The sequence below is a fragment of the Carcharodon carcharias genome, chromosome 8, assembly GCF_017639515.1.
Source record: "Carcharodon carcharias isolate sCarCar2 chromosome 8, sCarCar2.pri, whole genome shotgun sequence".
Classification (NCBI taxonomy): Eukaryota; Metazoa; Chordata; class Chondrichthyes; order Lamniformes; family Lamnidae; genus Carcharodon; species Carcharodon carcharias.
Genome location: NC_054474.1, coordinates 162,984,597 through 163,011,513, shown reverse-complemented (window position 1 = coordinate 163,011,513; position 26,917 = coordinate 162,984,597). Strand labels below are relative to the sequence as shown.

Below are 26,917 nucleotides of genomic sequence, written 5' to 3'. Positions count from 1 at the left end.
TCACTCTAAACTTACACACTCACAAGGCCATCATATACTCATCTCACTCACTGCCAGCTCAAGGGACATCACCACTCTCACACGCACCAACTGGCCTCATTTCCTCTGGAGTCTGCCTCCTCAGCACTCACTTTCTTGAGGCCACTTGCACAGATCTGATACAGACATATGTCCCCTCAAACACACTGGGATACCCCCCTTCCCCCAGTAATACCCTGGCCCTGAAGCCTCTTCCTTTGCTGGAGGCCACTTCTCCCTCTTCCCCAAGCAAACCATAGGCATGCAACCATCAAAAAGCCACACCTGCCTTACAGCTGGTCTCATAAGTAGAGATCTGCCCATGAGTCCCCCTAAATGTGATGTTGTGTTGCCTGCGAAGCCTGGCGCTGATAAGTGCTGCCCGAAACAAGGTAGGCAAACAAGCCTCAAAGCCCTGAGTGAAGTGCAGCTCGCCAAGTGTGCATTGCTTATGTTCAGTTGTGATGGCGTTGGCTTGATGTGCTCGGATGATCCAGCATGGGGGAATGATTTTGGTGAACTGGACTTATAATGATACGCAGATTTATTACAATGAAGTTCCCGATGTGTGGCGGCAGGGAATGCTGCCTGCCATTGACGGGTGGAGCAGCTGATTGCAAACTGGTTTCACGACATTGAGAAACTATTTTTTGGCCTTTCTGCCATATTGTCTGCTCACGCCAGCGGGCATGGAAAATTCCACCCCTTGTGTCTTCCATGAGGTTCACAAGTGACAAGTTTGATGAGTAAACAAAATAAGTTGGACCAACCCAAAGCAAGATCTCTATTTTCAATCGCTGTAAAAATATTAAAACAACTTACAATTCAAAATATCTATGTCAATGTCATTTGAAAAGTATCGCTACTTTACCAAGACTGGGGAAAAGCAGTTTCCTTATTAATTAAAGTGCTAAAAGGGAAAAAGAAAGATGCTCTCCTCAGAGACTACTAATATAGCAGCAAAGTCTCCGAGAAATAAGTGGGAACAGCCTGAGCTTCACCTGGAGTTAGTTACAACATCTACCAAAAATAATTAATATGCAATGGTTTCATTATCAATGATCTACAAGAATGATATCTCCCAAATTGAAATAAAATTGAACACTGGTATAAAGGAATATCAGGATTACAATCTGATATGTCACAAGAACATTCAACATTTAGGTGCAAATATGTTATTTCATTCATCATTTTCTCATCTCTCTTATGATGTGCTTGAAGGTAGAAACTCCTTCTGGGGGAAAAAGGTCCATAAATGGCAGCAGTTCCCAGTACCTTTAGTAAGGACTTGGAAGCAATTCGATCACAAGGCCAAGCATAATCCTAGTATGGATGGGGGGGAGGCAGGTTATCAGGTAGTAACCAGGAACAGGGGTCCTGGTTGACCTTTGTCCTTGCTGCTCTAGGGGCACTAAAGCTAACTTTCTACCCCCAATGCTGCTCTGGCTGATAGACAGTAAAAGCTAGGGGTTAAACCAGTATCTTTCCAGTCAGTATGGCTCAGTCTCACACATGGCGAAGGATAATTTTTATGAACTGCTACTTCAATGATGAACGAAAGAAAAAAAATCTCAATAATTCACAGTGGGAGTTCTACTATTATTTGGATTAAATATTTGCACATTAATTGATCTTGCAAAACCTAGAATATAGAGACTCTAAAGAAATGTTCCCAATCTGGTACAAATTAACTGTCTGACTTTTTAAGCAAAGGAACTACAAATTAAACAATGGATGTGAGGAGATGCATTAAATATTTGCATAAATTAATAAATCACTGTGGAATTATGGGTTACATTCAAGTGCAGATTGTTTTTAAGGTAGCTTAGTGTGCATGAGAGATGTAACTGCTAAACATATATTTCAATATAATTTAATATTTAAATTAAATTGGTTAAATATATGAACAGACACTCCTGAAAAGATGTTGAGTTGAACCTTTTTTTCAACCAGCTGACTACTAACACACAAGAGATTATTTCTCCCACATGCATATACATAGATAAAATATATGTTAACAAAACTTCCATAGTTTAATTTATTTTGCAAATGAACCAAGGGCATATAGTTGTGGCCTAGTACCCAAATTATTCATGACTGATTCCGAGTCACGCTGTTAGGTACGTGATCTTTGGTGGCCTGACTTTCAAATCCATGCTGCAGGTGGGATTGCTTTATCAGTTCTCGACTCCTAGTCCACTGCTGGGTGGAGCTTCAGATGTTATCAAGTCATTCAAATGCGTCTGGAAATGAAAAATATTTAAACTGTGCCACATGACAGCATTAGAGGATTGGGATTGTTGCCGGCTGTGGAGAAGTGCAAAGTCTAGATTTCCCACTCCCAGGAAGATAGAAAGCCTCAAAAAAAGGGGAAAAGAAAGTTCATATTCAATGTAGCAGTTGAGAATTACATCTTGGTATTACTGAGAAACAAAGAGCAAGAGAAAGAAGTATTTTAAGGAGACATTCTCTTTTATTTGCAGTCGAGAGTTAGGAGAGAAATTTCTGTAACAATTACTACCTATAATGTTCAGCTAATCAGTAGCATGAGGCACAGAAACTCATTTCTCATTTTGCTCTCGTTTCTGAATTGAATAGGACATTATATGCCCCTGTCTCCTCCATCCTCATCTCCAAGTGTGAAGAGCTCATTGTATCAAGATTGAGGCCACCTGATGAGCTGCCTCTGTCTCTTCCCTCCCTTCCCCTAGCCCACCATGCCAAAGTTCCCCTAAGGCTTCCCACTGCCCTAGCGCTGAACATGCATCTTTGTCTAATTTCTGACCTACCTCCCTGCAATTAATCTTTTATCTCCCTTCATGCTGTATGGTCTACTCCTGCTCTTATTTCTTAAGCGTTCTCTGAGCTCATCTTGTCTATGAGACCCAGCTCCTGTTCCCCCAACCTTATTCCTAATAAACTGCTGACCATCCAACTTCCTTTCCTAGCTCCCATCCTAGTTTATATTGTCGATGGTTTCCTCTCCTCAGGTACCATCGTCTCCTTCAAGTGTTCTGTTGTCACCCCCTCAAGAAAAACCGCTTGACCCCTCCCGTCTTTGCAAACCATCATCCTATTTCCAATCACTCTTTCCTCTACAAAAACAGAATTACCTGGAAAAACTCAGCAGGTCTGGCAGCATCGGCGGAGAAGAAAAGAGTTGACGTCACCTCCCAAATCTGTGTCTATCTTTCCTGGAACTCTGTGCTTTGAATCCTTCCAATCAGATTTCTGTGCCACCACATTACCAAATGGCTCTTATCAAAATCAAAAATGGCATCCAATATGACTGCGCCAAAGATAAACTATCCCATCTCATTCTTCTTGACCCTCTGCAGCCTTTGACATGCTTCATCACATCCTCCTCCAACGTCCCTCCACCCCATAGGGCTGCAGTTGTCCGGTTCCCTTCTTAACTATTTTAATAGGAGCCGGAAAATCACCTGCAATGGCTTCTCTTCCAGATCTCACATCATTACCTCTGATGCCCCGAAGCATCTATCCTTTTTCCTCCCCTTTTGCTCATCTAAATGCTGCCTGACGACAGCATCTGAAAACACAATGCTAATTTTTACATGTACACTGACAACACCCAGCTCTAGCTCATCATCACCTCTCCTTGACCCCCTTCACTGTCTCCAAATTGTAAGGCTGCTTGTCTGACATCTGGCACCAATGAGCAAAAATTTCCTCCAACTAAATATTGGGCAGACTGAGGCCATTGTCTTTAGACCCTGTCACAACAGTTCCCTAGAAACTGATTCCATCCCTCTTCGCTTTCAATTGTCTAAGATTGAATCAGACTATTCATCACCTTGGTGTTATATTTGACCACGAGTTGGGTTTCCAACCACATATTCATGAAACTAAGACAGCCTTGGTTTCCAATTTTGTAACACTGACAGACACTGTCCCTGGCACAGCTCATCTGCTGCAGAACCTCTCAACCACACTTTTGTTATATCCTATTTGACCCTGACCTTGTCTTTATACCATATAACCAATCCATTACATCACTGCATATTTCATCATCAGTAGCATCACTTGCTTCTGGTACCTCAACCCTGTTGTCATGGAAATCCTCATTCACACTCCTTTGTTACCTTCAGACTCAACTTCTCCAACACTATCCTCACAAGGTCCAAACTACATAAACTCCAATATAATATAAAAGCAAAATACTGCAGAAGCTAGAAATCTGAAACAAAAACTCAGCAGGTCTGACAGCATCTGTGGAGAGAGCAAAACAAAGTTTTGAGTCCGTTAAGGCCCTTCTTCAGATTGCCCAAAACTGCATTGTTGGTTCTCTATCTCACATTATAAGTAATATACTTGATTATTCATCATTAGAAACTAAAGACTTTTGTTTGTAGGTTATCTGCAGCAGATGATGTGAATCTGGAAGTTACCATTACCGCAATCAGTGGATGAATGTTTATGCTGTATGGTATTCCTTTATCTGCTGATATTTTACTGAAAAGTTTATCCAAACGCATCTGTAAAATATCAGTTGGTGAAATGTTGCATGAAACCATTAAATTCTCATGCTTCAATATTGGCAGCTGTAATTTCTGTCCTGTGGCTTGAAGCTACAGAGAACTTTCTATTCTTAGCATTCTAAGGGTTCTAACTATTGGAAAAAGGCAGCTAGAAAGACTTTACTATTGGGCAGACTGAGGCCATTGTCTTTAGACCCTGTCACAACAGTTCCCTAGAAACTGATTCCATCCCTCTTCGCTTTCAATTGTCTAAGATTGAATCAGACTATTCATCACCTTGGTGTTATAATTGACCACGAGTTGAGTTTCCAACCACATATTCATGAAACTAAGACAGCCTTGGTTTCCAATTTTGTAACACTGACAGACACTGTCCCTGGCACAGCTCATCTGCTGCAGAACCTCTCAACCACACTTTTGTTATATCCTATTTGACCCTGACCTTGTCTTTATGCCATATAATCAATCCATTACGTCACTGCATATTTCATCATCAGTAGCATCACTTGCTTCTGGTACCTCAACCCTGTTGTCATGGAAATCCTCATTCACACTCCTTTGTTACCTTCAGACTCAACTTCTCCAACACTATCCTCACAAGGTCCAAACTACATAAACTCCAATATAATATAAAAGCAAAATACTGCAGAAGCTAGAAATCTGAAACAAAAACTCAGCAGGTCTGACAGCATCTGTGGAGAGAGCAAAACAAAGTTTTGAGTCCGTTAAGGCCCTTCTTCAGATTGTCCAAAACTGCATTGTTGGTTCTCTATCTCACATTATAAGTAATATACTTGATTATTCATCATTAGAAACTAAAGACTTTTGTTTGTAGGTTATCTGCAGCAGATGATGTGAATCTGGAAGTTACCATTACCGCAATCAGTGGATGAATGTTTATGTTGTATGGTATTCCTTTATCTGCTGATATTTTACTGAAAAGTTTATCCAAACGCGTCTGTAAAATATCAGTTGGTGAAATGTTGCATGAAACCATTAAATTCTCATGCTTCAATATTGGCAGCTGTAATTTCTGTCCTGTGGCTTGAAGCTACAGAGAACTTTCTATTCTTAGCATTCTAAGGGTTCTAACTATTGGAAAAAGGCAGCTAGAAAGACTTTACCTTTCATAAGGCTGAATGTTTAACAAATCTCTTTGCAGCTGCAATAAAAGCTTACAGAAATAGAGATTAAGGAGGGAGTAGTAATTAGAAATCAGTCTCCCATGATAAAGCCCTTTTGAATAAGATTGGATGTCAATTTCACTGACTGTAGGATTGTTACTTCACATGTGTGGAGTTCAAAAATGAGAAGTCAGTGGTGTGAAATGACACCTGATGGCTTTGCAGCAGTGCATGGTGTTCCACAATGAATCCTTAGGATTGCACAAGGAGATCCCTGCTCACTGAATAAGCAACATTTCTTAGCAGCGGCAGCAGGCTCCTTTCACTCATGTGAAAGATCTTAACTGGAGTTGTGAGTCTTTTGGAGTTTATGGAATAACTATAACTCATCATCACTGACAAGGCATCCACTATTTAGCACAATTTGTCAAAGGATGAGTGCAATTTAACCACATCCCTATCCCAAACATGGGGCCCTGCTACGTTGAGTAAAAATTTATAATGACATTGTGTGACTTTTCTTATTCATTCACAGGATGTGGGCTTCGCTGGCTGGGCCAGCATTTATTGCCCATCCCCAGTTGCCCTTGAGGTGGTGGTGAGCTGCCTTCTTGAACCGGTGTAGCCCATGTGGTGTAGGTACACCCACAGTGCTGTTAGGGAGGGAGTTCCAGGATTTTGACCCAGCGACAGTGAAGGAACGGCGATATATTTGCAAGTCGGGATGGTGAGTGACTTGGAAGGGAAATTCCAGGTGGTGGTGTTCCCATCTATCTGCTGCCTTTGTCCTTGGCAGGGGTCATGGCTTTGGAAGGTGCTGTCCAAGGGGCCTTGGTGAATTCCTGCAGTGCATCTTGTAGATGATACACACTGCTGCTACCACACGTCGGTGGTGGAGGGAGTGAATTTTTGTGGATGTGGTACCCAATCAAGCGGATTGCTTTGTCCTGGACAGTGTCCAGCTTCTTCAGTGTTTTAGGAGCTGCACTCATCCAGGCAAGTGGGGAGTATTCCATCACACACCTGACTTGTGCCTTGAAGATGCAGGACAGGCTTTGGGGAGTCAGGAGGTGAGTTACTCGTTGCACAATTCCTAGTCTCTGACCTGCTCTTATAGCCTCAGTATTTATGTGGCTAGTCCAGTTCAGTTTCTGGTCAATGGTAGCCCCCAGGATGTTCATAGTGGGGGATTCAGTGATGATAATGCCATTGAACATCAAGGGGGGATGATTGGATTTTCTCTTGTTGGAGATGGTCATTGCCTGACACTTATATGGCGCGAATGTTACTTGCCACTTGTCAACCCAAGCCTGGATATTGTCCAGGTCTTGCTGCATTTGGACATGGACTGCTTCAGTATCTGAGGAGTCGCGAATGGTGAACATTGTGCAATCAACGACCATCCCCACTTCTTATCTTATGATGGAAGGAAGGTTATTGATGAATTGGCTGAAGATGGTTGGGCCTAGGACACTACCCTGAGGAACTCCTGCAATGATGTCCTGGAACTGAGATGACTGACCTCCAATAACCACAGCCACATTCCTTTATGCTAGGTATGACTCCAACCAGTGGAGAGTTTTCCCCCGATTCCCATTGACTCCAGTTTAGCTAGGGCTCCTTGATGCCACACTTGGTCAAATGCTGCCTTGATGTCAAAGGCAGTCACTCTCACCTCATCTTGGGAGTTCAGCTCTTTTGTCCATGTTTGAACCAAGGCTATAATGAGGTCAGGAACTGAGTGGCCCTAGCGGAATCCAAACTGGAAATCAGTGAGCAGATTATTGCTAAGCAAATGCCGCTTGAAAGCACTGTTGATGATCCCTTCCATTACTTTACTGATGATGGAGAGTAGACTGATGGGGCGGTAATTGGCCGGGTTGGATTTGTCCTGCTTTCTGTGTACAGGACATACCTGGGAAATTTCTCACCTAGCCAGATTGATGCCAGTGTTGTAGATGTACTGGAACAACTTGGCTAGGGGCGTGGCAAGTTCTGGAGCACAAGTCTTCAATATTATTGCCGGAACGTTGTCAGGGCCCATGGCCTTTTGCAGTATCCAGTGCCTTCAGCCGTTTCTTGATATCACGTGGAGTAAATTGAATTGGCTGAAGACTGGCATCTGTGACGCTGGGGACCTCCGGAGGCCGAGATGGTTCATCTAACTTGGCACTTCTGGCTGAAGATTGTTACGAACGCTTCAGCCTTATCTTTTGCGCTGCTGGGCTCCTCCATCATTGAGGAGCCATCTCCTCCACTCGTTGTTTAATTGTCCACCACCATTCATGTCTGGATGTAGCAGGACTGCAGAGCTTAGGTCTGATCTGTTGGTTGTGGGATCGCTTAGCTCTGTCCATCACTTGTTGATTATGCTGTTTGGCATGCAAGTAGTCCTGTTTTATAGCTTTACCAGGTTGACACGTCATTTTTAGGTATGCCTGGTGCTGCTTCTTGCATGCCCTCCTGCATTCTTCATTGAACCAGGGTTGATCCCCTGGCTTGATGATAATGGTAGAGTGGGGGATATGCTGGGCCATGAGGTTACAGATTCTGTTCGAGTACAATTCTGCTGCTGATGTCCCATCATGCCTTATGGAGGCCCAGTCTTGAGTTACTAGATCTATTCGAAATCTATCCCATTTAGCACAGTGGTAGTGCCACATAACACGACTAATAGGCAAAATCCTTGTCCTCATTTTAAAATCCATCCATAGCCTTAATCCACCCTGTAATCTCAACCTTGTCTAGTATAAAACAAGGTGCCCCTCATGCACTCTTCAGTCCTTCAAGATTCTGAGTATGGTCTTGGCCTACTGTGCATCTTCCCCCCTACCCCCCACCTGCAACACGTCTCACTTTGCCCCACTTTTGCAAAGCCTTTACCACCTTAGTTTCACTCTGCTTAAAGCACTCTGCCAATCTCCTTTGATCTCTAGTTTTAAAAGCCTGCTTGAAACCTACCTTTCAATCTACTCTCCTAACACTTCAAACATGGCCCAGCATCTGTTCCTTTTTATTTTCACTGTAAAACAGCAAGTTTTTTTTTTAAATGTTGAAGATTCTGTGTTTTGATGTTTGGTTCAATTAGCCACTTGATAAACTAGGTTATTGCTGCGCAAATACTAAAAGTCACCAAATGACTAGTAGGTGAAAATACTACTTGATGGTGCCTCCCTGCTTACCTCAAAACAGTAGTCTTGTCCCAGAATACTGCTGTGAACAGATTTAATCATTACTTCTTCCTCCATACTGAGATCCAGTGCCTCCACAGCACTACTAGGACTGAGCAAAGACTCGTGCGAACGTGATTCTTTCAACCTCGGCATTAGACGTGATCTGCAAGAGATAGCAAAGAAAGAAAGGGTCAGAAAACAGTCTTGCTCTTCAGCAAACTTGTTCTCAAGCAAATACACAGATGCACAGTTTAAATCTACCAATCAGTTGCTGCACAATAACTTTTAATATGGATGTACACATAATCTCATTTGTCATTAAGTATAGAGATATTTTTGGTTGCACAATTGGGATGCAGTGATTTTCTTCCCAATGCTTTTGTGCTCCTCAGCCAGACAGCCAAGACAAGTTATGCTCATGTACAGGTCCCTGGTTCATGGCACTGAGTATCATTAGGCTGGTCAACATGTGTTGAGTTAACCAACAAATGGCCTCAACATCACTTGGTTAGGGAAAGAAAATGAGGTACTTGCTACTCGTCATGGTGATTGTTGCTGTGAGTGGATGGACGGGAACGAGTTCAGCTGCAATAACCTCCCACAGTCAGGAGAGCTCTGGCAACCATTGCGAGAACTTTTCAAGTTTAAATGGCCACTTCCAGTGAAGCATCCAACAATATTTTAACACTGAGCGTGGTGATTCAATATATGATGTGGTAGCAAATTCGCATGAGAAACGAAAGATAAAGGAAATCAGTAGGACTCAAAGTGAGACTCCATTCTTCCATATTTGCATGATTGCATCTAAGTTTTCAAGTGAAAAGTAATTGTAATTGAAAATGACAGAATACAAGAAATGGTTGACCCTGCAGAGGCAGCACTGTACATAATACTCACCGGATAACTCCAATATGGTTTCATTCCACAATTGGTTATTATACCAATATAAAAGTTGTTACAAGAATATATCTAATCGAATAGTAAACTCTATGATTCCAGCAGGGAACTGTGCCCAAGCAGAGCATGGGCAGAAGAGCCTTTGTTACCTTGTTGTAGCCTAATGCCTGATCCATGTTTCCTTGGACGGTGGCACCCTACTGGGATCACAGTTTTGCTGGGTATATCCTAGTGGACAACATGGAAACCTCTGGCACCTTATCCAAGCCATTCTTCCTTTCACATTAAACTGTTCTCATCAGAAATTCAGGACAACTTAATCAATACTTGAAGTCTGGTCTACACAAAGCAGCGCAAATATAACCAAAAGTATTTACTGCAAAGGACAATGCGTCCCAAACTATTTTCCAATGTGACCTCATTTTAAAACTTGAAACTTAATGTGACCCCAAATGCCAGCAAAAACAAAACAGCAATAAAGCAGCATAGTAAACATTCAGTAGATAATTATTAAACTTCACATAATATATATCTATATAGACTACATCATCTTACTATGAAAATCTGAGTTTTAAAAATAATAACATTTTTACAAAGAGAGGGCATGAAAAAAGATTAGCAAGTAAAGTTAAAGATAACCCAAAGATGTTTTACCATTACATTAATGCTAAAAGGTTAGTTAAGGAAAAAGTGGGACCTATCAGAGATGAAGATGGAAACTTGTGTGTAGATGCAGAGGCTGTGGGAAGAGTTTTGAATGAATATTTTGTCTCAGTGTTTACAAAGAAAAGGGAGGATGTAGATATAGTCGTCCAGGAGGAACACAGATATTGGACGGGATAGTCGTAAAGAGAGAGGAAGTACTCGAAGGGTTGAAATCCTTGAAAGTTGATAAGTCACCAGGGCCAGATGGATTGTTTCCGAGGCTGCTGAAGGAAGTCAGGGAGGAGATAGCAGATGCTCTGAGGATGATTTTCCAATCTTCACTAGATACAGGGGGAGGTACCGGAGAACTGGAGAAATGCAAATGTAGTTCCATTATTTAAAAAGGGATCAAAGGAAATGCCTAATAATTATAGGCCAGTTAAGTCTTATATCGGTGATGAGCAAATTAGTAGAATCAATCCTGAGAGATAGCATTAACTGTCAAGTGGAAAGGCATGGACTAGTCAGGGATGGTCAGCATGGATTTGTTAAAGGAAGATCTTGCCTCACAAATTTGATTGAATTCTTTGAGGAAGTGACAAGAAGGGTTGATGAAGGTAGTGCAGTGGATGTTGTGTGCATGGATTTTAGCAAGTCATTTGACAAGGTCCCACATGTCAGATTGGTCAGGAAAGTAAAAGCCCATGGGATTCAGGGTAATGTGGCAAACTGGATAAAAGGTTGGTTTTGTAACAGAAAACAAAGGGTAATAGTCGATGGATGCCCTTGCAAATGGATAGTTGTCTCAAGTGGTGTTCCACAGGGCTCGGTATTGGGACCCTTCCTGTTTATGTTATATATTAATGATTTGGAGGTGAACGTGGGGGGCACAATTGGGAAATTTGCAGATGAAATAAAGATTGGCTGAGTAGTGGATAGTGTAGAGGATAGCCATAATGTCCAAAATGATATAGATGGGTTGGTGGAGTGGGCGGTAAAGTGGCAGATGGATTTTAACATAAAGAAGTGTGAGGTCATACATTTAGGGAAGTCAAACAGTTACAGGGATAACAAAATAAATGGGAATATACTCAGAGGGGTAGATGAAGTTAGAGATCTTGGTGTACAAATACACAGGTCTCTGAAGGCAGCAGTTCAAGTAGACATGGTTGTAAATAAGGCATATGGAATGCTCTCCTTCATGGGCAGAGGTACAGAATATAAAAGTAAGGATATAATGTTGGAATTGTATAAAACACTGGTGAGGCCACAGCTGGAGTATTGTGTGCAGTTCTGGTCACCACATTACAGGAAGGACATAATAACTCTGGAGAGAGTGCAGAGGAGGTTTACAAGAATGTTGCGAGGGTTAGAAAAGTGTAGCTATGAGGAGAGACTGGATTGGTTGGGGTTATTCTCCTTAGAACAAAGAAGGCTGAGAGGTGACTTAATTGAGGTGTACAAAATGATGAGGGGAATAGATAGAGTGAACAGGATAAAATTTTTTCCCTTGAGAATTCTAGAACCAGGGGACATAAATTCAAGATAAGTGGCAGAAGATGTAGGGGGGGACATGAAGAAGAATTTTTTTTTTTACACAGAGGGTAGTGGGTGTCTGGAATTCGCTGCCCAAGTTGGTGGTAGAGGCAGAAACTTTAAACTCTTTTAAAAAGTACCTGGATCTGTACCTAAAATGCTGTAAGCTGCAGGGCTATGGGCCGGGTGCAGGAAGGTGGGATTAGAAAGAGCACCTGGGTGTCCTCGGGCTGGCATGGACAAGATGGGCTGAATGGCCTCCTTCTGTGCTGTAACTTTTCTATGGTTCTATGTACTCATGTAGGCTTCAGCCAAGCACTTGATATTCCCTAAGAAGACTCAGTGAAGCCCTCTGCACCCCCACCTCCTGACATATAATTAGCCACATATACACACACAATCCCACTTTACCCCTACACATGCGCACACCCACAGCAGCCCCTCTTCCCAACCCCCTCCCCACCACTCACTCACTCAGCAGTCCCTCTTCCCAACCCCCTCCCCACCACTCACTCACTCAGCAGTCCCTCTTCCCAAAGCCCCTCCACCCACACACACTCACATTTTCCCCTTCTCTCCTTTAGGTCTAGTTGCCAGTGTCTGTGAAGACTGACTGAGTTACACTTGTCGGCTTCTGCCTGTCCCTACTTAAGCTCACCACTAAAAATGGTTTCTTTGAGGGTGCTTTGGGTTCACCGTCTGTCCTTTGTCGTTTGGTAGTATCAATCCAGTGGGTTCAGGACTGTCCCGCCAGAGCCTCCAAACTGGGCAGACTTCTCCCCACAGTCGCCACTGCTGCCTCGGAAGAAGGAGTGCTTGCAACCCCAAATGCAACTTCCGCAACCCCATTAGGGTCACAGCCCAGGATTTGGGAACCACTGGCATAGGAGGTAAAGTTTTGTGATAAAGGATCATTACTGTAGTAGTGCTGTGATTGATATAATTTTGTTATCACTGAAAAGAAAATTATGTCTATATCCACTTTACGCTTGGAAATGTTCTTTCCCTAAAAGCCCAACACTTTGTCCAACATAGAAGTGTAATAATCTCTGCTTTAGATTATTTGGCTGGAAAAAAAAAACCTTCCCTATCATCTGGCCAAGGTTTTGGCACTCAATATTCAACAGACCTTTCATTATTCTAGTTAAGTGCCTCAGCTAATTAAGTTTGAAAATCTGATATACCTTGATATTGAGTCAAGTATATATCAGAATGTGGAATGCCTTTGCAGTTTCTTTACATGTACTATGCTGTACAGCTGTAAAACACATGTTTAAAAAAATACCTCTTTTAGACGGTTTCACTTTTCACCTGTCACTCTCCACACAAACCTCCAAACAACCCATCCATCCAACGCTTCAAACACCACCTGCCCTGCATGTGGCAGAGTTTGCAGATCACGCGATGGATTTATCAGCCATTTCAGAACCCATCGAATTGGATTGGAAACAAGTCATCCTCCTGAGGGACAACCTAAGGAAGAGTAAGAAAACTACTTCCTCAAAAGGAGAAAGAGGAAATCAAATACAAGGCTTTCCAAGTGTTTTTGTCTTATCTTCCATATACTGACTCAAGGGAAACAACTCCAGAGGCTTGGAAAGCAGGTCACTGGTTTTGGTTGTGCTACTTCCATTCAGTAGACTGTATAAACAAAGTAAGACTTTCAGGTATAAAAAAATGAATTACTGTAAAACAAGGTGTGATAGTCAAGCGCTTATATTACAGACAATGCTATTAAGGACACGTGCTCCCTATAAAAGTAAAATATATATTTTAGGTTACCTCCACAATAACACTGCCTTCATTGATAATAATTAATAGTAAAGCAATGCAAAAGACTCAAACTTTTGATAAAGCAAAAAAATTAATTTCTAGAAGAGATGAAACTCTGCTTATGTTAAGAAAGTGGGCCTGTGAATGTTACGACACTTTATTCCGTCTCAGCATTACAGCGTGCGGACTGCATTACTGTATTTATAGGGTGGCACTCCACTTCTGTAAAGCAGATACCCAGTGAAAATTTACTAAAAAAACAATTCCATTATAATTAAAGTGCTGATCTTTTAAATCACTTTCATGGATACATCAGATACTGCACACAGCTATGCCTCCCTTATTGCTTCTGTTTGCAAGGTGGGACACAGTATTACATTGTGACCTGTGTAATCATGATACTGTTAAAAAAACAAAAATCAACCCGTTACAACTCAATCAATGGCTCAATAAAGACCATTTCACTAATTGCATTCTAGCTAAGATAATTCTTCTTGAATACACTTTACTGTAACCACTTTTATCTAAAATTGCTGACACAAAGACATGCACACTGTGATTATACTTTTTCTTACCCATAGATTATTTTAATTAATTACGCAGTCCTACTATATAGATTCATTCTCCCAATGGGCAGGCTACCCATTATATGGAGTTTGATTCTTCCAGGAATGAACAGTGGTGCTTTTCCACCCACAAAAATACTCATGTAAATTAACACCTCAGCTACCCACTACTGATAGGGAGGTATTTTTGTATTGATGGTAATGTTTTGTAATTGGCAGTAATAGCAAACTTGCCAAAACAAATTGCTACAATCTTAGCAGTAATTATAGTACTAATCTAATGTTAAAAGGATTGCATGAAAAACATATATCAAGGCTATACAGAATAGAGTGCCATTTTTACATTATGTATTCGAAGAACAGTCATTATTTAACACAAAAACGTGCCTGCTCTTCAAACAAGAGTGCAAGCTAATCAGCTCCTTTATTTTCAAGAGCTGTCATTATCTCTGGAGTCATTTTATTTACACTGATCTTGACCTTTTGTTACATGAAACACCAGTGTGTCAACAAATAGGTTACCGCCCGAATAAAGCTATTACATTCCAGCCGACACTTAATTGAATGCTGTTTTCCGTTTGGAAAAATATTTCCCAGTATTATCCTCTTTCAGTCCAGGGAATGTCTCCACAGAAGAAACATTATTGTTCCTTTTTGCTGTTCTTTTCCTAAGGATTACGTGTGATTTTATATTTAACTTAACTCTATGCATGAGGTGTCATTTGGCACAAAATGTATTGCAAAGAAAATTGTTGCTGCTTCCTGTTTCATTTGCCTCACAACAAATCAACTGAATAGAAATGTATGCAGAAGAATCAACTGAACAGACAAGCTCAAGATATTAACAAAAATAAAAACAAAAAAACTGCGGATGCTGGAAATCCAAAACAAAAACAGAATTACCTGGAAAAACTCAGCAGGTCTGGCAGCATCGGCGGAGAAGAAAAGAGTTGACGTTTCGAGTCCTCATGACCCTTCGACAGAACTTGCGTTCGAGTCCAAGAAAGAGTTGAAATATAAGCTGGTTTAAGGTGTGTGTGTGGGGGGCGGAGAGATAGAGAGACAAAGAGGTGGAGGGGGGGGTGGGGGTGTGTGGTTGTAGGGACAAACAAGCAGTGATAGAAGCAGATCATCAAAAGATGTCAACGACAATAGTACAATAGAACACATAGGTGTTAAAATTAAAGTTGGTGATATTATCTAAACGAATGTGCTAATTAAGAATGGATGGTAGGGCACTCAAGGTATAGCTCTAGTGGGTTTTTTTTTCTCGCGGAGGCTGAGCGTCAACTCGCAGACACTTCCTCCTACCTCTCCCTGGACCATGACCCCACCACTGAACATCAAGCCATTGTTTCCAGGACTGTCACTGACCTCATCTCCTCTGGGGATCTCCCTCCCACAGCTTCCAACCTGATAGTCGCCCAACCTCGGACGGCCCGCTTCTATCTCCTACCCAAAATCCACAAACAGAACTGCCCCGGTAGACCAATCGTCTCAGCTTGCTCCTGCCCCACAGAACTCATTTCTCGTTATCTTGACTCCCTTCTCTCTCCCCTTGTCCAGTCCCTTCCCACCTACATCCGTGATTCCTCTGACACCTTACGTCACATCAACAATTTCCAGTTCCCTGGCCCCAACCGCTTACTCTTCACCATGGACGTCCAATCCCTCTACACCTCCATCCCCCACCAGGATGGTCTGAGGGCCCTTAGCTTCTTCCTCGAACAGAGGCCCGAACAATCCCCATCCACCACTACTCTCCTCCGTCTGGCTGAACTTGTTCTCACACTGAACAATTTCTCCTTCAACTCCTCTCACTTCCTCCAAATAAAAGGTGTGGCTATGGGTACCCGCATGGGCCCCAGCTATGCCTGTCTCTTTATGGGGTATGTGGAACATTCCTTGTTGCAGTCCTACTCCGGCCCCCTTCCACAACTCTTTCTCCGGTACATCGATGATTACTTCGGTGCCGCTTCATGCTCTCGTCAGGACTTGGAAAAATTTATTAATTTTGCTTCCAATCTCCACCCCTCCATCATTTTCACGTGGTCCATCTCTGACACTTCCCTTCCCTTCCTTGACCTCTCTGTCTCAATCTCTGGTGATAGACTGTCCACCAATATCCATTACAAACCCACCGACTCCCACAGCTATCTCGACTACAGCTCCTCACACCCTGCTTCCTGTAAGGACTCCATCCCATTCTCTCAATTCCTTCGCCTCCGTCGCATCTGTTCCGATGATGCTACATTCAAAAACAGTTCCTCTGACATGTCCTCCTTCTTCCTTAACCGAGGTTTTCCACCCACAGTCGTTGACAGGGCCCTCAACCGTGTCCGGCCCATCTCCCGCGCATCCGCCCTCACGCCTTCTCCTCCCTCCCAGAAACATGATAGGGTCCCCCTTGTCCTCACTTATCACCCCACCAGCCTCCGCATTCAAAGGATCATCCTCCGCCATTTCCGCCAACTCCAGCATGATGCCACCACCAAACACATCTTCCCTTCACCCCCCCTTATCGGCATTCCGTAGGGATCGCTCCCTCCGGGACACCCTGGTCCACTCCTCCATCACCCCCTACTCCTCAACCCCCTCCTATGGCACCACCCCATGCCCACGCAAAAAATGCAACACCTGCCCCTTCACTTCCTCTCTCCTCACCATCCAAGGACCCAAACACTCCTTTCAAGTGAAGCAGCATTTCACTTGCATTTCCCCCAACTTAGTCTACTGCATCCGTTGCTCCCAATGCGGTCTCCTCTACATTGGAGAGACCAAACGTAAACTGGGCGACCGCTTTGTAGAACACCTGCGGTCTGTCCGCAAGAATGACCCAAACCTCCCTGTCGCTTGCCATCTCAACACTCCACCCTGCTCTCTTGCCCACATGTCTGTCCTTGGCTTGCTGCATTGTTCCAGTGAAGCCCAACGCAAACTGGAGGAACAACACCTCATCTTCTGACTAGGGACTTTACAGCCTTCTGGACTGAATATTGAATTCAACAACTTTAGGTCGTAAGCTCCCTCCCCCATCCCCACCCCCTTTCTGTTTCCCCCTTCCCTTTTTTTTCCAATAAATTATAAAGATTTTCCTTTTCCCACCTATTTCCATTATATATAAAAAAAAACCCACTAGAGCTATACCTTGAGTGCCCTACCATCCATTCTTAATTAGCACATTCGTTTAGATAATATCACCAACTTTAATTTTAACACCTATGTGTTCTATTGTACTATTGTCGTTGACATCTTTTGATGATCTGCTTCTATCACTGCTTGTTTGTCCCTACAACCACACACCCCCACCCCCCCCCCCCACCTCTTTGTCTCTCTATCTCTCCGCCCCCCACACACACACCTTAAACCAGCTTATATTTCAACTCTTTCTTGGACTCGAACGCAAGTTCTGTCGAAGGGTCATGAGGACTCGAAACGTCAACTCTTTTCTTCTCCGCCGATGCTGCCAGACCTGCTGAGTTTTTCCAGGTAATTCTGTTTTTGTTAAGCTCAAGATATTATTTTGTTGATTAAAAAGTCAAGTTTGAATTTCTGTTCAGCAATCGTTAAGGTATTATTCTAAACCTCAAAACAATTGATTCAACAGTCACACTTTACTAACCCATTTTCAGAAATGAAAATGCCTTATTTGTGTGCAGTACTATAGTTGATCATGTCCTTTTTCAACTCTCTAGAGAACACTTACAATATCCTGTTCATAAATTTCACATCTAATAACAGCTGTGTATGCCCATATAAACACAGGAAATACAGAGATGTTTCAAATCTGCTTACAGGCTACAGTGTCAAAGCCATTTAATTTCTGATACTGTCATTAAAAAGTGTTTAGTTGGGAGACACTACATACTTACAGAAGCAGAAGCAATAGGCTGCCGTTGCCTGTGGTTCAAATATTCACAATCCATAACAAAGCACCAAGAGTAATATGCCATGGCTTCCAGTAGTTGTCTGAATCATATCTGTTTGTACCTGCCTATATGTAAAACTAATAGTTCCTTAGCAATCTCAAGCTCAACCTTCTCTACATGGATAGCAGTGAACTGAACAGTAGAAACACAGTTTGGCAAACAGTTTGGTTGACAGCTTAACAGACACTTTGTTTCAATTGGCTTCTCTGTAGTCAGGCAGGCAATCCAAGTCATTACAAATGCTAACATTTGTTCAGCTACCAGTATGTACTACACTAAACTGACACTTGGCCTAAATAGCCAAGTGGTTATGGTACTGGGCTTGTAACCCCAAGATCAAGAGTTCAAATCTCACAATGGCAAACTATGAAACAATGTAACTTCATCTGAATAGGAACAGATGGAAACGTGTTTGTACTTGAAAGAGTTACACCAATCTGACCTTAATCTTCCTTGCATTCATTCCCAACTTTCTGTACCTCCCTGAAAGGAAACTAGACCAATTTAAACTCTGTGAAGAATAAGAACCTTCTTGAAAAAAACTCTAACAGATCTAAGCTTTCAATCTTACACTAAAATGCTTTTGTACAGATTTCAGGGCCAAATCAAATGGTGCATTTTCTATTTGAAGATATGTCAATTTAGACATCTCTCATTGAAACAAATAATTTCACAACATTATTGGATTTTACAGTCGGTGCTTTCATGACAGGAATTGCAAGATACAATTTTCTTTAATGCTGCAAAGTTTGCAATAAACAACTAATTCTTTTTTACTTTGAAAATTGGTCTAGAGATTTTATTTTCGCAAACTATGATTCAATGTTGCATCTTGTAAGTACATCTGAGAAGACAAGTCATCTTGTCCATGGAGACCATGAATATAACAGCTTTTGAACAAATTGCATCTGGGAGAGGAAGGATGCAGCTGTATACGTACAGTTCCCTACATTGTGACTGCCTATTCACATCCAGACAGGAAGGAAAAGCAACATAATTTCTCCAAAAGGACTAACAATTTCAAGAGTGTTGCGCTTGCTCAGCTTTGCAAAATTGGTAATAAAACAGACTTTTACAGGGATGTTAGCAAAGGGATAGAACATGCCTCAGGATGAGGGAGGAAAGGGGAAAAAATGTTCTTGACATCAGCAATATGCCAATATGATTCACACATCTTCATCAACCTCTGCTTTAGCCCATCTGCTGTTGAAACACTCACCCATGCTTTTGTTACCTCTTCCAGACTCAACCATCACAATGCTCTTCTGACCAACTTCCCATCTTCCACCCTCCACAAATCTGAGCTCATCCAAAAATCTGCTTCTCAGGTCTTAATCTGCACTAATTCCTGGTCACCTATGACCCTGTGCTTGCTGACCTGTACTGGCTCCCTGTCCACCACCTCAAGTTTTAAAGTTCTCATCTTCATGCTCAAATCACTCTATGCCTCAGCCCTGATATTGCTAACTTCCTCCAACTCTGCGTTCCTCCAATTCTGGCCTCTTGTGCATGCAGGTGAACTTAACCATGCCATATGCCTTCAGGTGTTAAAGCTCTAAGATATGGAATTATATCTTGAAGCTCTCCTTTTATGATGCCCCATGAAACCTACCTCTTGTTAGGTTTTTAATCATCCATCCTCAATTGGCTTCTTTAGGCATGTGTAAATTTTTGTCCAATTATGTGCCTTGGGCTTTTTTATTATATTAAAGATGCTATATATATGCACATTGTTGTTCCTGCATGGGTGGTGACTAAGTAAAAACAAACCATATCCAACACACAGTGCCAGCCAACATACATTAAATATATACAAGGAAATGGGATTGAAACACTGCCCTAATTCTGTAAAGGCAAGACCTCTTGCTCATGTTGTAGAGCTAACAAGTTCATAAGATTGTGCAACTTTACTAATTTAATAGTCTCAGCTGGAATGAGTTAAGGGTAATTTTTGGACAAGTTAGAATATCTAATATATATATATATGGCTACAGAAAAGTCAGTAGCATGAAGGATTATAGCTTTCCAAATAAAGGATGCATGAATGCGAATAGAAGAACGTAACATAAAAATGCAACTTCATCATTAATCTTCGGCAATTCTATAGAAATACATTATGGAAACTTTAACAGGCCACACTCCAATTCTAGTTAACTTAAAGTTCTTTAAGGCAAAGATCAGCAATCAAAGGGAGCGAGTGCTATAAATATGGTTAGGAAGATTAATCAATTCCAATAAGATTACCATATTGGATCATTCTATATATGAAGAGTAAAGCTTTTGAATACATCAAGCCATCCAGTACACTTCAATTATCTGTAAAAATCAGTTCACAGAATTTTGTGGAGAATCCTATACACTTAAAATGACTATATACCAAAGCCTACACATTATGAAAGTCATCTGACATTCATAAGCAATTAATGTGTTTATTAACGGCTCCTCTCCATGGAGGAAAGTTGGGTGGGGGGGAATGGGGAAGATCAGAGACAATTCCAGGATTTGATGATGGACAAATTGGCAGTCAGGAACATCCTCCAATATGGGAGAATTCACAAAAATCAATAATAAATCATGCTCCAAAATTCAGAAACTCTCAAGTAATCTGCAGATAGATGAAAATTTCAGATTGAGAAAAGGTATGGGAATATAACAAAACTACTCTCCTTCCTTTGTAACTGAATCAATTGTGATAATCAAGTCCCACTTCATGAAAGTCAGAGTTGATGATAAGGTGGTATCATGTCCACTAGGTCAGATTGCAGCTGGTGATAAAATTACTTTTTGTTTCCTCCTCAGTCAATTCAACTTCACGCAAATTATCAGAAATCCACTTCCAAATATATGAAAAGATAGCAATAGATTTTAGATTAATGAACCATTTAATGAAACTCTCCGAGGCAACTTTAAATGAAGCTTGAAAACTGCATGATATTACAATGACTTACAGGTGAACCCCAACAAAGTTTCAAGTGAAGACATTATGCAGGAAGAAGAAGTGTTTTGTCAGTTTAACAGGTCCTTGCTTGTCGGTGCATTTTCTAAATTTTCAACATATGATACATAAAAGCAGAATAGTTAAACTTGCCCAAGGTCTGCATAAATGTCTTGAAACTATGCCTTTTTGCACCATTTTAAAATCTCTCTTACCAATTTTGCCTTTGGTTACCTCCCCCAACTCTTCTTCTAGTTTCTGTTTTACATCTCAAATTGCCCCTTTCTTAGGATGTTTTGCCACATTAAATGTGTCATATAAGTGGAAGTTGCTCCATGATATATTAGCACATGGACTTGAAAATATTTTTACCAATAATTTAAGGTGGAGGTTAGAAAAGATATTTTATCCTGACTGATGATTTTCAATTAAGGACAGCAGTAAATGGCTTCGTGGATGAGTGTGGTAAGTGGTGTCACACTTTGCCATATAAACAAGACGGTCTGAGTTAGCTCTGACAAACATGTCTACACCTGACACTTTAAGCCAACTTAACTCTTTATTTTAGTTGCAAAAGGAAGAGCGGTATGTTTCCAGTATTTTCTGTTGTTATTTCTGAGTTAGCTGGTCTCATCCAGGATAACAACTGGGTTGCAGAGAGGAGTGACTAGTAATCCAGATAACCAGGGTTAAGTGCTGGGAACCTGGGTTCGAATCCCGCTACGGCAGATGGTGAAATTTGAATTCAATAAAAATCTGGAATTAAGAGTCTGATAATGGCCATGAAACCATTGTCGATTGTTATAAAAACTCAACTGGTTCACTAATGTCCTTCAGGGACGGAAATCCACCATCCTTACCTGGTCTGGCCTACATGTGACTCCAGATCCACAGCAATGTGGTTGACTCCTAAATGCCCTCTGAAATGGCCTAACAAGCCACTCAGTTGTATCAAACCACTAAGAAATCTCAAAAAGGGAATGAAACCGGATGGACCACCTGGCGTCAACCTTGGCACCAGAAATGACAATGGCAAACTCAATCCTGTCGACCCTGCAAAGTCCTCCTTACTACCACTTGGGGGCTAGTGCCAAAATTGGGAGAGCTGTCTCACAGAATGGTGAAGCAACAGCCTGACATAGTCATCCTCATGGAATCATATCTTATAAATAATGTCCCAGAACCACCATCAGCATCCCGGGATATGTCGTGCCCCACCAGCAGGACAGACCCAGCAGAGATGGGGGCACAGTGGTATACAGCGGGGAGGGAGTTGCCCTGGGAGTCCTCAACACCGACTCTGGACCCCATGAAGTCTCATGGCATCATGTCTCAGGGCAAGAAAACCTCTTGCTGATTACCACGTACCGCCCTCCCTCAGCTGATGAATCAATGCTCCTCCATATTGAACACCACTTGGAGGAAGCACTGAGTGTGGCAAGGGGCAGAATGTACTCTGGGTGGGGGACTTCAATGTCCATCACCAAGAGTGGCTCAGTAGCACCACTACTGAGTCCTAAAGGACATAGCTGCCAGACTGGGTCTGCAGCAGGTGGTGAGGGAACCAATAAGAGGGAAAAACATACTTGACCTCATCCTCACCAACCTGCCTGCTGCAGATGCATCTGTCCATGACAGTGTTGGTAGGAGCGGCCACCACACAGTCGTTGTGGAGACAAAGTCCCTTCTTCACATTGAGAGTACCCTCCACCGTGTTGTGTGGCACTACCACCGTGCTAAATGGGATAGATTTTGAACAGATCTAGCAACTCAAGACTGGGCATCCATTAGGTGCTGTGGGCCATCAGCACCAGCAGAATTGTACTCAAACACAATCTGTAATCTCATGGACTGGCATATTCCCCACTCTACCATTACCATCAAGGCAGGGGATTAACCCTGGTTCAATGAAGAGTGCAGGAGGGCATGCCAAGAGAAGCATCAAGCATACCTAAAATGAGGTGTCAGCCTAGTGAAGCTATAACACAGGACTACTTGCGTGACAAACAGCATAAGCAGCAAGTAATAGACAGAGTTAAGCGATCCTACAACCAACGGATCAGATCTAAGATCTGTGGACTGCCACATCCAGTCGTGAATGGTGGTAGACAATTAAACAACTCACTGGAGGAGGAGGCTCTACAAATATCCTCATCCTCAATAATGGGGGAGCCCAGCACATCAGTGCAAAAGACTGAAGTATTTGCTACAATCTTTGGACAGAAGTGCCAAGTGGATGATCCATCCCGGTCTCCTCCGGAGCTTTCCAGCATCAAAGATGCCAATCTACAGCCAATTTAATTCACTCCACACGATATCAAGAAATGGCTGAAGGTACTGGATACTACAAAGGCTTTGGCCCTAACAATATTACGGCAATAATACTGAAGAGTTGTGCTCCAGAACTTGCCATATCCCTAGCCAAGCTGTTCCAGTACAGCTACAACACTGGCATCTACCCGGCTATGTGGAAAATTGCCCAGGTATATCCTGCACGCAAAAAGCAGGACAAATCCAACCCAGCCAATTACCGCCCTATTAGTCTACTCTCCATCATCAGTAAAGTAACGGAAGGGGTGATCAACTGTGCTATCGAGCAGCACTTGCTTAGCAATAACATGCTCGCTGACACCCAGTTTGTGTTCCACCAGGGCCATTCAGATCCTAACCTGATTACAGCCTTGGTTCAAACATGGACAAAAGAGCTGAACTCCCGAGGCGAGCTGAGAGTGACTGCCCTTAACATCAAGGCCACATTTGACCAAGTGTGGCATTAAGGAGCCCTAGCAAAACTGGAGTCAATGGGAATCGGGAGAAAACTCTCTGCTGGTTGGAGTTACACCAAGCACAAAGGAAGATTATTGTGGTTGTCGGAGGTCAATCATCTCAGTTCCAGGACAACACTGCAGGAGTTCCTTAGGGTAGTGTCCTCAGCCCAACCATCTTCAGCTGTTTCATCAATAACCTTCCTTCTTTCATAAGGTCAGAAGTGGGGATGTTCGCTGATGATTGTACAATGTTCAACACCATTCGTGACTCCTCAGATACTGAATCAGACCATGTCCAAATGCAGCAAGACCTGGACAATATCCAGGCTTGGACTGACAAGTGGCAGGTAACATTTGCCTCACACAAGTGCTGGGCAATGACCATCTCCAGAAGAGATGTATTGACAGGTAACACACATCCTGACTCTCCAAAGCCTGTTCACCATCTACAAGGCAGAAGTCAGGAGTGTGATGGAATACTCCCCACTTGCCTGGATGAGTGCAGCTCCCACAACACTCATGAAGCTTGACGCCATCCAACACAAGGCAGCCCGCTTGACTGGCACCTCATCCACAAACATTCACTCCCTCCACCACCGACGCACAGTAGAAGTATGTAACATCTACAAGATGCATTGCAGGAATTCACTAAGGCTCCTTAGACAGCACCTTCCAAACCTACGATCACTACCATCCAGAAGGATTAGGGCAACAGATAGAGGGGAACGCCACCACCTGGAAGTTCCCCTCCAAGTCACTCACCATCCTGACTTGGAAATTATATCAATGTTCCTTCACTGTCGCTGGATCAAAATCCTGGAACTCCCTCCCTAACAGCACTGTGGGTGTACCTACACCGCATGATCTGCAGTGGTTCAAGAAGGCAGCTCACCACCACCTTCTCAAGGGCAACTAGGGATGGGCAATAAACGCTAGCCCAGCCAGCGAAGCTCACATTTCATGAATGAATAAAAAAAGAGTCAGAAACTGACCAATGAGCCATGATGGGAATGAAGTATGCGACACATTACAAGAAAAAGTTAAATTTAGAACACGACTTCACATTGAACCATGGCAATAAAACAAGAAGGCACGCCCACATAATCCTAAGGCAGTCTTAGGACAAACAATCAGGATTTCTTTTCTTCACATTAAGAGTAATCAAGTTATGAACTGAACTTTGTAGTTGAGTTGTGGAAACAAAAAACCTTGGAATAATTTAAGAAACGCAGGTCTATTTTGGGGAAATTGTAGATTCTTTTTGAATGGGTCTCTAAGCTGGGCAAATGATCTCCCTCACCTGTATCTTTCTTGTGAAGCATGCGAACAGGAAGAAACTTAATAAGCTCCAATTTATATTTATAATTAATTCAAGTACACAACTGCTATAAAATCTCTGTTTGAATCTCTGAAATTCATTAGCCCTTAAAATTGTAACACTGATCCCAGCACAGATGTGACACCAAGAACGCTGCATTATTTAATATTTAATTTTATTTTAACTAACTTTGGCTCCAGCTCCAACATACTGACAAAAAGACATGTTTAACATTGCATTAAAGAGTGGTCCTAGTTTAAATAGGAATGGTGTACGTCCACTGATTATAAGTAATTGGACTGAGGTCTGGAATGTTGGTCAGCACAAGGATGTTGGTCAAGAGAGAGAAGAGCGATAAAGTGAAGTAAAATTAGCAGACAGTGCAGAGTAGAAATTTCCCCCTGCTTTTGTTGCCCTTTTGACTTTTGCAACAAGATGAGGGTAAAGGCATATCTCAAACACACAGGTAACCGTCCCTTTTCCCCAATATTGTACAAAAATTAGTATGTCATATCAACACAGGTAGTGGCAAGTTTCAGGTTTATGAACAGTAAAAGTGACACCGATTGCAAACTTATGTAAATGTACAAAACTGCATTCATTTTTCAAAGCAAGTTTAGAGTAGTTTACACTTTGAAATCAAAGTGATGACTGTCTCTCCTCCTAATAATTATTGACACTTGGTCAATCTGAGTTATGACTTTAAATACAGTTTTATAATATGAAAAAGCCTATTCACTATAAAATATTAAAAGGGAAGTAAAGACTATGGGAGTATATTTTGTACAAAGTTAATACTTTACTTAGAAACTTAATGTCCTTACAAGAATCGGATTTGACATTTTGTAAGTGCCTAAATTTACCCACTGCAAGGGCAGGTAAGTCAGCCTTGCCCCTACCCACTGCAGAATATCACTGATTGCAGCAATCCTGTCCATCTCAAAACCCCTTCAACAATCAGTGCTGGGACCAGACCAGTCCGAAAGCCCCAACCAGAATTGTCTACCACAGAATGACATGCTAATGCTTGGGCATAGTAGCAACCCTGGCTGGTAGTGTGGATTTTGGGGTTCTTGCAGTTCTGTAACAACTCTTAGAGCAGTCTCAAATCCCAGTCTTCTTGTTTCTTCGTTCAGTACAGGCAAATGTCAAAATAGATTTGGGTAAAGTTATTTTTCTCTATAAAATGAGGAAGTACTTGTCCTACATTTCATGCCCCCTATCATATATGCATTGGTGCAGTAAACTTACAGGATTTATTGTAAATTATCCTTAAACCAGCCAAATTAATTAATCCAATGAGGCAGCCTCACAGGGTCTTGTGATGGGTTAAGTTTTTTTTTTAACCTTATGGCAGTGTTTGGTTTTATCCAGTTGGTATATCACTGGATAATGCTTGTGCTTGTTTTTTAACCTTCACATTGTGGCATATTTTTTAAAAAAAATGATGATGGAACTGAGTATCTGTGAAAAATGGCCCTTTATTAGGCGTTTAAATATAGGATGCAGTATTTCACCAGTGACAGTGAGTTACTGATGTCGTTTAATGAGTAAGAAAGACCAATAACTCACAAATGCCACAGGCACAAAGTGAGTTATGACGGTCATTCATACGAATGAAACAACTATGAAACTTGCCATTACTGCTCAGATATTCTGTTTATCCGACGAGAGAACGATCATGCATTCTTATGCAGCCTTAATTTAATTCAACACGCTTTACCAACTGTCAAGTG

The 26,917-nt window shown here is 42.0% G+C and overlaps 1 protein-coding gene across 6 annotated transcripts in view; it reads right to left on the bottom strand.

The window, feature by feature from the left end:
* The window catches only part of LOC121281002 (disabled homolog 2-interacting protein-like), a 425,229-nt gene that overhangs the window by 109,825 nt on the left and 288,487 nt on the right, over positions 1-26,917 (bottom strand). For all 6 annotated transcript variants that reach the window (XM_041193534.1, XM_041193536.1, XM_041193535.1 and 3 more), the window contains one exon: positions 8,824-8,977. In XM_041193534.1, the coding sequence (XP_041049468.1) occupies positions 8,824-8,977 (154 nt within the window). The remainder of the gene's footprint in view (positions 1-8,823; positions 8,978-26,917) is intronic.